Consider the following 13,769-nt stretch of genomic DNA (forward strand, 5'->3'; position numbering starts at 1 on the left):
GAAGGTTCAGAACATTTTCAAACCAAGATTCACCCTTTCAAACTTACTTTCACAATTCTATAACAAAAAAGAAAAAAATCTGGAACATCTTCATGTGGCAAGGCCTGCCTTCCCCAGGAAGCTCCACAAACAGAGCCGTTCACAAAACTGAGTTCATTCTGTTGTTTCAGGAAGCAATATAAGAAAGTTACTTTCACTTATGAAAGGCTAAAAGCAGGGTATATTCCTATTTTTAACAGGCAGAGGTTTTAAAGGAAGAAATGACATTAGTCATTTCCCTTTCACTTTGTAGCCATCTTCTTCCTTCTCCTCTTTGTTATCCAAGTGTAAAATGAAATCCATACAAGAATTCCAGTGGCTAATATCATTTTCCTTTGTTTATTATGTTTAAAAATATATCCTGTAAGTTTAAAAAAAATAGACAATGCATATACATTGGTAGTAAATATAAAATCACATTTTCTATACTAAGAATAGTCTCCAGATTATTTGAAGGACTACATCTCATAGAGTCTGTAGCCATTTATTGAATAGGCTACTATAGGAAAACTATTAAGTAGCAATTGGTATCACTTTCACTAGACTATTATCTTCTTTAAATACCTCCAGAGACTTTAACAGACTGGTTGCTCTCTCACACTGAAGTACACTGGGGTTATTGTTGGTTAATGAGTAGTTAAACGTGAGAGGAAGAAATCAGGTGCAGAATACCAGTTGCTACATGTACTTCCTACAGAAAAAAAAATCTGAACCACTTACCCTCCATTGCATTGTCTTTTCCTGAGCATTTTTCATAGCTACAACATAAACAGAACAAAATAGCAAAGCTTTATATCCCTGTTTGGTTCAACTGTCCTGTCTATGATAGCTGACACAAGCTATTAGCTGAAAAAGAACCAGGTCCATGGAGTCTAACTGGGAACATGGTATTACAATCTGCACTTTTAAACCATAACCTTTATTGTTTAGATGATTGTTGTTGGCCTGATAGCTTACTGAGAATAAATTCAGAAGTCCTTCAGAAATGAGCGCTCAGTTAGCTCGAAACAAAAAATAGAGTTGCTCCTCTAGAGATACTTAGTAATTACTTTTCACACAGCTTAGGTTTTACAAGAATAATTTATGAAAGCCAGTCATTTTCACAGAAATGAGCTAGAGAGACACTTGCCCAGCTCTCCCTATTTTTCTGGCCTTAATAGGAAGGTGGAGACTAATGCCTCCCATGTTGGTCCCTGGATGATTGATTCCCTGAAGAACAGCCCTACCCAACATTCAACCTGCAGCTTGCTCCTGGTGCCCATTCTGCTGCCTCGTGTGTCTCCACAGACCGGCTTGTTGACTAGCCCTTTACTTATATTTTACAGGAAACTCCCCTTTCCTTCCCTATTCTCTGCCTTCCAAAACAGTATCCAGGAATTGAAACCTGGGGAACGGAAACCTGCCCAAACCCAGCTGGAGGACTGGAACTTAGGTGGGGGAATAATTTGTCTTTTCTCTCCTATTTTGACAGCTATTAGTTTAGAAATAGGTCACTGCACGGTGCCATTAAATGGCATGGAGCTGAGATGCCTCTGCACTGTAATAACAAGAATGGCTTCTAATTTCACTGAACAGAAACAGCATTTCTAACATGAATGACATTAGGATTTTCCTAATTGCTGCCCACTGTGGAACGTGTCTGCCCTGTTCAGGGGCAAGGGCAGCCAAACTAGAAGGAATACTTTTTTCCAGTTTTCACAGGCAGAGGAAGGGGTGAGATGGTTGGTACGCTCACAAGTTTTCAGTTTATTCCTTTAAATAACTTAGCCATTTGGATCTTAGACGGATGATGAAAGGATTTCTACCTACAAATACAAAGGGAAATGGAACGAGCTGACATAGCTCTCTTCCCCAGGCTGTGCTCTCAACAAAAACTGGGAAACCTAGAAATGGAGGGTCATTTAAGGCTAGGACCAGGAGTTGGTACTTTTCCTTGTCTCCTCCGGAGGAGCTGTTAATCTTATCTTGCTTTACAGAAAACCAAGAAGGTATGTGTGCAGGCTCATGGGAAAGCTGTTCTCTCTTGACAGGGTGGGAGGAAAGGAGAAAAGGTCAAGAACAGAGTGTGTTTACCAAAGCCATGTGCGCTTAGCTGTGTGCTGCTGCTGAGTGCAGCTGCTTCAACTCTCTGCTGGCATTTTGTGGTTTTGAATACTAGAGCAATAAGTAAAATATGGGTTTTTAATACGTATTTTTTTTATATCCAGTGTGGGCTGCTAAAGTAAACAGAATATTGCATGAGTGCACATTTCATTCATATGAGTAGAAGCTTATAGCAGAGATGGGGAGTGCAATTAGCAACCAAAGTCACAAAAACTCTAGCGTGTAGCAAAACTACACAGACTGATACAAATTCCCCCTTAAAGACATATCCTTGGAGGACCAGTTGGATAATATTTCAAGCTAGGGAGAACACTGACTCACTAAGTCAATATTTTGTATATCTACAAGGCTAAATTCAACTCTTGTTCAAGGCAGAGACATCTTTGCTGCTGTTTCACAGCAATGAAGGGAGCTGGCCCTGAGACTGACGGGCCCCCAGCTTCTGCTCTCTGAGCACTTTTCTTCATGAATCCCTAATCGCTATCCACTTTCTCAGTCTGGACTGTCCTTCAGACATGGCTTTGGGCAGCTTGTGCCTCACATTGGGTAGAATCACACAGCCAGGAATGGGTGGATCCTGGCAACATTTCCCCTCTTTGACTAGTAATTCAGTTTTGTATTTGCCTGTTCTTATGCTAATGAGAACTACTGAGAGACTACTCTTTTTTATCAAGAAGGCATGCAGTAAACGTTTAGTAGTAGTAAAAAAAAAAAAAAAAGCATAAAAATTGTGTTGGAGCAAAGATATGTCTGCAGAAGCAGGAGTAAGCCGAGTTGCTCAGCTGTTACAGCTAGCGTGAAAAGAGTAACTTCACAGGGTTTTAAGTAAAGAGAGAATGGCCTACCTTGATGGAAGAAGATTTGCTGGCAAAAGAATATGGTGAAGCTGAAAGATATTTACATGATCTACTCAAATATATCTGCTTCTAGGAAGCCAAAAAACTATTTCCATGCAGTTCTATGTAGGTACATGGTCTGTAATCTGTTGTACCATTGCAAAATCTCATTCAGGTTGCGACTCTGCTATAAGCAGAAGCTGCGGTAAGAGAGGAAGCATTCTGGGACGTATACAAAAATGTTTCCCTGAGGATATGCAGTTTTACTTTGTAAATATTATTTTTAAAGAACTTACTTTAATTGAATTTATAATTTTAATATTTTATTTATAATATTAACAATATTTTGAATTTTTAATACTTTAAAGTATACTATAAAAGGAACCAGTATGCACCTTTTCCTTATCCAGCAGCACAGAGAAAGAGAACAGACAATTTTTCCCTTTTGGGGGCGGCTTCACTGCAAGGAAGCAGAGAGGAACTGCTGGTCTCCACACAGAAGTGTAAGATAACAAGAGAATGTGATGCTATATTTTCTCTGAAGCTCTTTTTAAAACTGCAGAGGGCAAGATATAAAAATAGGTGCTAGTACCCGAAACAGAGATCTCAAATAATCTGACTCATTTTTCTCCATCTTTCTTTGATCTGCAAAGATAGTATTTTGTGGGCTGAATTCCTCTTTCTGTTGCAAATCAGGAGCAAGTTCACTGAAGTCAGATGACTTGCATGCATGCTAAGTCAGTCATGCCCTGATGCTTAAGGATCTGTTGGTGAGTGAGCTTTCCCATTACTGGATCAAGTGCTCTTTCCTCAGCCTCCCTCTTGAGCCATAAATGCTTTGGGAAAGCTTAATTAAATTAGAAAAGAAAGGAAGTAGGGAAAAAGGGGAGGGGAAAAAGTTTAAATATGCTATTTGGTTTTAGAATCACAAAACTTTCCTCCTAAGTAGAGATCAACTAAAGAAAGATAACAACTGAAGCACAAGTTCTGGGCTGAAATATTACTGTTTTGTGGTAGTCAGGAAAGAATTTGGCTTTCTCTTGTCAACTAGAAGTGATGGCAGAATATCAATTTTCTTTTCAACTGGTTGTCATGAGTAGAATGGCAGCTATTTGTTGATGTTTCTCAATGAACCTTGATTAAAGATGTTCAAAACGGCTTTAACCTTTTAGAGTTACCATTTAAGTAAAAATTTATTTTAGAAGCTTATGTTAAAAAAATTAAGAGAAAGTCAGTTAGACTGTAACGATTATTCAATCTGCATTCTCTGCATTTATAGCAAGGTATTTACTAATCACAAGATTTTATAGGTAAGCAGGATTATTTTTAGAGCATATGACTAACAGGAATTAAGTATTAACTATTGTATTAAAAATGAATCTAAAGTGCACCCACTGTTAGCTTTCTTTTTTAAGAAAATAATAGCTGCCTCATTTTTCATATAATAATGCAGAAAAGGATGATAAACAGAAGTGGATATGAACTGTTTACAGTCTTTGTACCTACCAGGCCACTCTTTCCTATGTAATAACACAGTAGTAATAAGGAAATGATCAGACAGAGGAACAAGATGCCCAAAAAGGCTTACTGAATTTCCACTGTGCATAATCTAGACAGATTTGCTGGTGTAAAAAGAGGGACAAAACCCCTTGAGCTACCTCAACAAATAACCACTTTAAATCGCTTATTTCTGTCTTGGAGTCTCAAAAAAAACCCAACCCAAACCAAACCAACAAAAAAACCCAGTATAAACTGTTTTGAAAGGGCTGAGCAGAACATCTATATTTTCCCAGGTGTAAATAACTCTTTAAGTTCCTATTTTATGAGAATATGAATTTTGTCCCAGCTGAGGACAGAATAAATCTAAAGTTTTTCTAGGCTACCCTGCTCCCATTGACTTGCAGTCAAGAGCTTTTGGCACCAATGAAAATCATGGATTTAGATTTTAGTTGAAAATGTAAACCTATGACTCACGGGCTGAACTTGTCCATGCGTGACTCTCTTCAAACTGATCTCCACCCAGAAGTCAGTGTGATCAGAAATAGCTCCTTTTAGATATCAGTTTGTAGAATTCAAATTATTTTTTGCTGGCCACACTAGTTTAATCCCCCACTCGGTTTCTCAAAGTCCTATTCAGTAGCCATTGGCAAAGTCTGTCTCAGGCTCTCATGATCTCTGGTAGCTGCAGCTGAGGACTGTGGGGCTAGACCCAATGAGAACTCACATAAAACAAACTGTGCTCTGTCCTGTTTTGTAAGCATAACTGAAACACAAAAGTTGTCAGTATAATTCCCAAGAAATTTTCCAGAAAATAACCTGATGCTCTATTCTTCTTCCTCCGTTGTGGAGAAAGCACTTGCCCTTAAAACCTCCATGCAATTCACAAGAATTAAAGTTCCAGTCAATTCTCGCCAATGTTTTGTCACAGGGTTTTTCATTTTATCCAAAGCTGATTGCAGATCTTGTAAGACATCTCTGTAACTATCTCCATAATGGGCACCCCACGTGTACAGAAAGTCATATGCAGGTTTCCACATCATCTGCAAAGTGAGAAACAGAAAAGTTTAGTTGCAGAAATTGAATTATTGAGGAAAAAAGGCTAAATATTTCTATTAGTAGAAGAGTCCCACAAAAGAAAAAAGAAAATGTTTGTTCCTTAACCACAATGAAATACTTTATCATATATGGTATGTTCATATAAAATCTCCAATAACCTTATACACTTAATTTCTATTAAATTCTTCGTACAATAAATCATTGACAAACAAAATCTTCTTTCAAGTGACTACCACCAAGTCAAAACACAAATATAACACATATGTGTGTTTTTATATATATGTGTGCATGTTAGAAAGTATACCACAAAGCACAGGAGATGGAAGGAAAATACTTTTTTCCCCTGGTCATTTTTGTGATGCAATCACTTAACAGTAGTTTGCTTATCTGGAGTTTGATTGTACTTTTGATGGTTAATATCTCACTTTGTCTCATTAAATAACAGGATACTTTATCCCTACTGCACTACTGCCTATAACTTTGAAACATGTTTCTTATCTTTACAGAAGTGTTTTCTGGTAACAGCAGCAGGAAGACTGGATCTGTCTATAAAACCTCTATTAAAAAAACAACAACAACAACAACAAGAGCAGGAGAGTCAAAAGCATTTCTAATTAATTTTTTTTAAATCAGGGCATGCTATTCCAAAAGTGTCCTATAAGAAACAAACAAAATGAAAAAAGAGGTTACTAGTGATCCTCATTTCAAATTACAGTATGTTTCTTTTATTATAAACAAATACACAGCAGATCTGTAGCAGGTGTAATTTGTCTTTGGTCCAGTGAGATTAATTAAGCTATGACAGAATGATTCGGATACCAAGCTGGCCTTATCTTTCAAAGTGCTGATGTCCAGAGTAAGTTTGTTCAATTTACAAACAAAAAAGATTGTTTTCCCAGCTGCTGCTTCTGCAAATTGAACTTGCGCTTTCTGCTTTCTATTATGCTACTCCACATCAGCAGTAAAGGCAGTGCAGACTGCAGTTTAATTGGAAATTGCATGGATGATACATAAAGCCACAAAGGAACCCGTGACTTTCCCAAAGGTACTGGCTTTTGGTGTATTAACAGAATACACTTATGCACAGATATATAAGCATATAGAGTGATGTGTGCACACGTATATATACACAGAAGTGATCAAGAAGTCCCATAACTCTAAAAGTATTTTTTTTAAACAGTACTTTCCCTTTTTAATGGAAAGGTAGGTTCCATGATTATGAAGGATAATTCAGCAGGAAATCAGTTATTTATTTTATATACTCCTAACAATGTAAATATAATACACAATATAAGGCTCTATTTCCTTGATTTCTAGCAGAATCAAGTAGCAGGAGAAAGTTTCTCTGCCCATAGTTCTGAGCTGCTCCCCAGATTTGGGCTAAGAACTCTTAACTTATACTGGAATTCATTCTCCTGTAGTTTCTGGAACCATCTCCTCCAACTTCTGTTTCCTTCACCTCCCTGACCATGAAAAAACAGAAACTTCATCTCCCCAGTAGTGTGTTTTACAGACTTATTAGTCTGGTTTCTGCTCTTGGTTTGAGCCATAAAAAGTGCCTATGCGTTATGACAGTGAAGGCTGTCATTTTAGCTCACTAAAGGAGGGAAGGATATCTTCATTTTCCCAGAATGAATTGTGCTAGTTGCATCTACTGGCTTTAACCTAGCCTGTCTTACAAAAAAAGGAGAGAAAAGTAATTTGGTGGCGAGAGAGAGAATGATGATTTTTTTTTCAAATGCCCAGTCTAATAAGAAGAAAAAATAAAATCAAGATTTTGTAGCATATTGCTGAAAATACTAGTTATTCCAACATATTTTAAATTTTAATAAAGGAATTAACCACAGGGGGCATTTCTGCTGGAACCAGAAAGCTGCTTTATTCCTACTTCTACCTTCCTAACTAAGGTAGCCAGCAAAAGAATCTGGGATTTCCTGGTATTCTAGCACTGGCTATGCCTTTTCTCTGTCTCCTCCTTCCTTTCTTTATATTCCTGTTGGACCAGGTTATCGGAAGTGTTTGAGGCTGCAGCAGTCTATCTAGTGGTCTTCCCTACTTTACGAACAGAAGACAGTGCACACTATAAGATGTCGTGCTTTGATTTATGCTGAAGGTCAGTTTGACGCTGCTCAATCAGAGATCTGGCTGAAGTATGCCTAAGACACAAACCTAGCTTTCTTCTCCTCTGGCACAACTGATCATTTTTCCTGGGGGGGGATGGTAATAAAATAAATAAAAAGCTTTCTAAAGTGGTCATCAGCAATGCATTATGAACTCAGCAGTAATCTACACACTCATCACACCTAACTAGCACTCCAAACCAGGCTCGTAGCACACTTCCTTCACCCCATCCATGTGGGGTAATGCAATGGCTGACCTGAATTGTGTTTGACATTCCTGAGTTATACCAAAGCAGATTCCAGGCAAAAAAAGTAAATCACTGCAGCATGCTGGGAATGTCATGTCTTGGAGCTTTGCATCCGAGTTTTCCCTCTGCTTCCACTACCTCAGCTGAGTAGGTAATAATGATACCTACATACTCTGTAAAGTGATTTGGAATTTACTGATGAAAAGCACTTCAAAACCTAGGCACCGACTGCAAACCTGCTTCTCAGGTTGCTTACATGATCATTTGAGAGGAAATTTCTCCCACTAAGAAAAATATTAAGTTTAATGGTAGCAACGTTTTTCAACCAGCAAAACCTCTTGATGGTAAATTAGTCCTTAATGAGTAATGAATTGGTTAATGTTTTCAGATAACTGCCAATAATTAGTCAAAACTTATTACTCCCCCATCTCTGCTTTGTTTCCCATTTTCAGACCAACAGCTATTATGAATAAGAAAGCATTTCTACTAGAAAATTGAAGGCTGCAATAAGATGTTTTTAATGAGGATTCTTCTATACTCACTAAGTAACTGCGATAATTAGCAATCATTGTGAAATAAGTAGTCAGACTAGTGCTAACTCTGTAACAACATTGTAGGCTTGTCCACACAGGTGTGAATTTACAGCATAGTAGCTACATTCTCTTTGTGTCCCACATAGACCCTCCTGATGAACAATAACCCCATGAAGCACTTCATAAACAGAAGTGGATTACAATGCTTCCTGTATATGGAGGTCAAATCCACCACAGCTCTGATCAGTTTAGGGGTCAGTAGAAAGCACTGCAATTCAGGAGAAAGCACTGAAATTTAGGCTGAGATTCACAAGACAGGGAGGATGCTGAGCATCCATGTGAGATACCTGTGCTAGATACCTGATCTGCTTTAAATTTGCGCCTGTGTGGACAAGCACGGCTACAAGACTCATGGGCCCATCCTGGGCCTTGAGAAGTGAAATAAAAATAAAGCAAAATTCTGATATTTCAGTTTGCTTGTCGAATGCTCTCTTAAAAATAGAATGTGCTCTAATATTGCCGTTTTTATGAGGAATATGACTGCTATCTCCTAGTAGCAGCTACTGTCACTGGAATAGTGGGAAAATTTGGAAGTGGTTTATTATAAAAAACAATGTAAAAATCTCTTGAAAATAGAAGAATGGGGCGTTTGAGGCAGCAGACTGGTTATTTTGGAGGCAGACAAGGGGAATTGCTTTTGGATAGGCAGAGAAACACTTCTTTTCATGCAAATAGTTGAGTGGTTTCACAGTAAATGTTTGGTATGATCATGTTTGTTTATACGGATGTGCATCAACATTTGATGTATGCCTTTTTGTATGATGTCACAATTGACAAAGAGAGAATGAGATCATAATACAATTTAGTGTTGCTTGGCATCAGGTAATGATCTGTTCATAGTGCAACCTGTAAATAAACTGTAATTTCTCTGTAAGCTTTGCATGACCTTTCAAATTAATAGTCTCACTGGTGCCTAAATACATGTTGCCATGCAAATGAGGAAGTAGGATCCCTTATTTGAACTCTTACAGGATATTCTTATTGTCTCCTGATGAAAACATGATAACTGTTTGTATCTTCTCTGAGTGCAAGTTCAGTTACGGAAATTGAATTCTGCAAGTAACTGTTTACCATAGCTTACATGAAAACTTATTTTGTAGCAGGGTTGTTTAGATAACAGAGTAATAATACAATTAGTTAAACTAGGAGGTCTGTGGAGACTTTGAATTCTGTTCAGGGTAATCATTTCATCATTTTATATCAAATTTGGATCATACTGAGACTCCCTCCCCTGCTTTTCCATTAACATTACCAACTTGAGCAAATTACTAATTTAGTATGCAATAAGAAGCAGTAGTTGAAAGAATGGTAAACAGCACCATTCATGCAGATAGCTTTCTGTTGATCAACAGTTTTTGTGCTGGAGACTGCACTTTCGCAACTGAAGGCATACAGCAGAGGGTCTTTAATAGTGCACATTACTGCACTGAATTCACAGGGAATTTCATTTTCTACGGCTACTGGTGCAACTTACACTTTTCAGAGTTCAGACTCAAAAAAAAGCTGCATTTTAGCCACTAGTAAGTTTTTCATTTTAGTAACATAAACATCCAGTACAAAATAGGCTTCATGGAAATGGCCCCCTATTAAAATGCAAAGTAAAAATATATATGGGTGTGTGTATATACATATATGTATATATATAGATAGATATAGCAGTATAAATGAGTATGGTACTGCAAAAAAAGAGATTTAAGTTTATTTTGTCTCTGCTGTCTGTTAGCTCAGAGAAAGTATGTCCAAATACCATGGAGATTTGTGGAGTCACATAGTGCAGGTATAATCAAGTCTATAATTCCTGCCTGAGAAAGCTAAGATTTTATCAGACAAGTGCAGAAAGCTTAGTATGCAAGAGAAGAGTATGGGAAATTAGACTAGGCACTATACAACAGGTTAAAAAATAACTAACGGAAATGACAAGCATTTGCATTCTGTTTGATTTTAGTATTTTAGAATGAGATTTTGCAAAAATAGAGCTAATATCACAGTCATTTTTCACTGAAAAGAAAGTAGTAGACTATGGATTGGTGCAGCTGAGAGTTTTATGAGAAAACATTTTAAGAAAGAAGATGCATCCAGGCACAAACAGTGTACTCAAAACAACTCTAAAAAGTACATGAAATAGCCCAAACAGAAAAGCAAGATCATAGGAGTAGCAAATGTTTGCAAACAGCAACGATAGAGATAATTTTGCAGAAGTATGCAGTTTTGAAATGAAGGTATGGAGTTTTACTCAAATATTAGTCTAGAAAGGGAGAGCTATCCAAAGTGAATAGGAAGTGGTAGTTCACAATCAGAATAGGAAATTCTTGATAGCCATCATAAAGGGAATAAAACTGAGGTGAAAGCCTGAGTGGGTAGGGATGCTGGAAAGCAGGATATGTCTGGCACTATTCTCCATTTCTAATGGGACAGCCACAAGGAGAAAAGGAATAAGAAATTGTCTTGAGTTGTTGTGAAGGTATGAATGGGAAATTTAAGTGATTCCTTTGGTAATGAGTTATGAGAAAGATGGAATTCAGGTTGGATCATGTGCATTATCTGTAATAATCAGAGAACATACTGCAGGCAGAGGGAGAGTCTAGCCTGAAGGCAAGAGCCTTTTGGCAGAAAGGTCAGCTTGAGTGTTCAGCAACGCTGATAAAAGAGGATGCTCAGGGAAAACCCAGTCTGAGACTAGAATATGAGCAGTCCTTGGCACAGGACTTCTTGCAGGAGATAGCGGATCTACCACATGCTTTGGTGTTAACAAATTAAGAGTGGAGAAACTCAGGAAGCAACTCAGCTGTCTGGACAGAGGTGTACCGAGAGGAAGGCCTGGCCTTCAGCTCTGAGGCAAGGGGCCCACTCTAAGGCTTGTGTCAAATACACTACATTGCACGGACGCCAGGGATTCCCCTAGACATCTAAAATAGCACTAGAGATTTAGGAACCTAAATTGCCCCTTACATGTGTGTGCACTAAAACATGTCTGAGAAGACAACTGTTTAGCTTTCCTTTAGAAATTATACTTCTGTATAACCAAAGCGCTTCACAATAGACAGTAAATAGCATTAACTACATGGCAAAAAATGAAATTTAAACAAGTATTTGGCCATGCTCACGGCCACATCTTCATAGGACAGAGGTGGAAATGGTGTTCAGGCTTCCAAACTCTTAATTCTCGTCAGCTAAACAGCAACAAATCTGACACAAACACAGAACAGAAAAGTGTTAATGGTGGAGCTGAACTTTCTTTCAGTGGAGATAGCAAGAGCTGTACTAAGGGTGATTTGAAGTGGCTCACTCACAGACTAAGCGATCTTACTCGTCGTCCTTGAAATGATACCAGGTAGGGAAAAGATGGTGACAAAGGGAGTAAGGGTTAATTTAAATAGACAAAACACCTACCAAGAATGGAGCAGGTAAGATTAACATTAAGGAGGGACAGGATAATAAAAAGGATTGAAAATTGCTCTTGAATAAGATTAAAGAGCTGAAGCTCAGGATGGACAGAACTAGAACTCCACAGTAAATTATTTTGGTATTATAACACTGAACAACTGGTCTAAAAGAAACATCTTAGACAGCTGCAAACAAAACATGATGAGAAATCCTTGCATTGAAGACCTGACAAATTACATAAGGAGGCAGTAACTACAAAAGGAAAGAAGGGCACACAACAAGGAAGAAGAAAAATCCTGGCTGCATTCATACAGAGGAGTAAGCGTGTGCATGCCGTTACAGCAGAGACTTACCTCCAGAGCTACCTCTCCATTTTTCCCTTGATGAGGTACTTCATAAGCCTCAATTTGCTGCTTTGTGAGTCTGGCTAGTTTCTCTGCAAGTTCCCGCCAGTATTTACCAAGTTTCACAGCTGAAGTCAAAATGACAGTGTCCTGGGTAAGACGTGCCACTAATCCCTGGCAATCTATCTTCAGAAGTGCCTACAACAACCATATTCATTAGGGTTCCTTCACCAGTAATTACAATTAGATCAGTATAATTTGTTTTCATAGCACTATTCTCCATTTCTAATGGGACAGGAAGTGTCTGTTTTGTGTTCTTGAAACTATGCAACTCTGTTTATACATTTTTTTTTCCTCAGAAGGGTGCTGCCAGTAATTTCATAGGAAAAATGCCCACAAGCTTTAGAAAAAATTAAGCTGGTGTTCAGCGGCTTCAGCATTCCAGTGTCACATGGATCCTGCCAAAGTTAAGGATCCTGAAGGAAAAATACTCTTCTCCAACAAAAATATTTGGGACATAAACTTTAGCTTCTTAAAAATGAAATTACAGCACAATTATACTAAGGTGTGGTCTTTAGTCTACTTCTTTTCCAGAAAATTAATTACATTGGCTAGCACCTTTTGATTACTAACAGTTTTGCAAACCTGATAATATGTTTACCATTATGCAGAAATGCAAGCATAAAACCCCCATGCCACATGAGCTTTTAGGAACAAGCATATTAAAGTAGTTCCAGGAGTAAAGTCGTTTCCAGGAGTGAAGTGCAGATAAGTTGCATTTTCCTTTCTTATTTGTTTGGACTACAGCTAATGAGAAAATAGGGATTTTTTCTCCAATTAACAGAAAAAAATTCCATCAAAAATATTGACTTTTCAGTGAAAGATCAAGAGCCAAAAGCAGACAATTTCCTTGTTTTTCAGAAACTGATTTTTAACATCAAATATTTCTGCAGAAATCAGACGTGTGATTTAACTGAAAACCATTTTTTCATAAAAATCCTCATGACATACAGTAGAACTGTTAGTAGGCAAGATGTTTGTCTCATGTAACTAACCAGAATACACTCAACATAGGTTCCAAACCATTAGTGCCTGTCTAGAATACAATACTTAAGAAGTCACTCTTGAGAAACAGAATATAGCCTACAATACCAAATCTCCATAGTTTTGGCAAAGCAGAGAGGAAGAAATTGTTCAGTTTGCTTTTGCTCTGAGAATCAAGAACATAGAAATAGCAAATAAAAAAGAAAAAAAAAATCAGTAAATTCCATCCACAAGTGACATGGATGAAATGTAGCTTTAAGTTTAGCTTTACAAAAACAGAGCCCTATATTTGCATTTCATTGCCTAAAATTATAAACATCTTAAAAACGGGCCATCTTGTTAGTCCAATTATGCCCCACCTTTTGCCTGTTCTGTAATGAACTCTTCATAACATTGTATTGAATTAAAAGCTTTAATTTCCCCTCCCCTTCCTTTTTTTCCACCAATTTTTGTACAGAGACACAATGACAGACCAAACTGTCTTCAGTTTCTTCATTCTACT

The 13,769-nt window shown here is 37.7% G+C and overlaps 1 protein-coding gene across 4 annotated transcripts in view; it reads right to left on the minus strand.

The window, feature by feature from the left end:
- Window positions 1–357: 357 nt before the first annotated feature.
- MACC1 (MET transcriptional regulator MACC1) overlaps window positions 358–13,769 on the minus strand; it is a 38,545-nt gene continuing 25,133 nt past the window's right edge. For all 4 annotated transcript variants that reach the window (XM_068935051.1, XM_068935052.1, XM_068935053.1 and 1 more), the window contains 2 exons: window positions 12,233–12,421; window positions 358–5,518 (listed from right to left, as the gene is read on the minus strand). In XM_068935051.1, coding sequence (XP_068791152.1) covers window positions 5,303–5,518; window positions 12,233–12,421 — 405 coding nt within the window. In that variant the 3' untranslated portion in view covers window positions 358–5,302. The remainder of the gene's footprint in view (window positions 5,519–12,232; window positions 12,422–13,769) is intronic.

The sequence above is a fragment of the Struthio camelus genome, chromosome 2 (assembly GCF_040807025.1).
Source record: "Struthio camelus isolate bStrCam1 chromosome 2, bStrCam1.hap1, whole genome shotgun sequence".
NCBI classification, from domain to species: domain Eukaryota; kingdom Metazoa; phylum Chordata; class Aves; order Struthioniformes; family Struthionidae; genus Struthio; species Struthio camelus.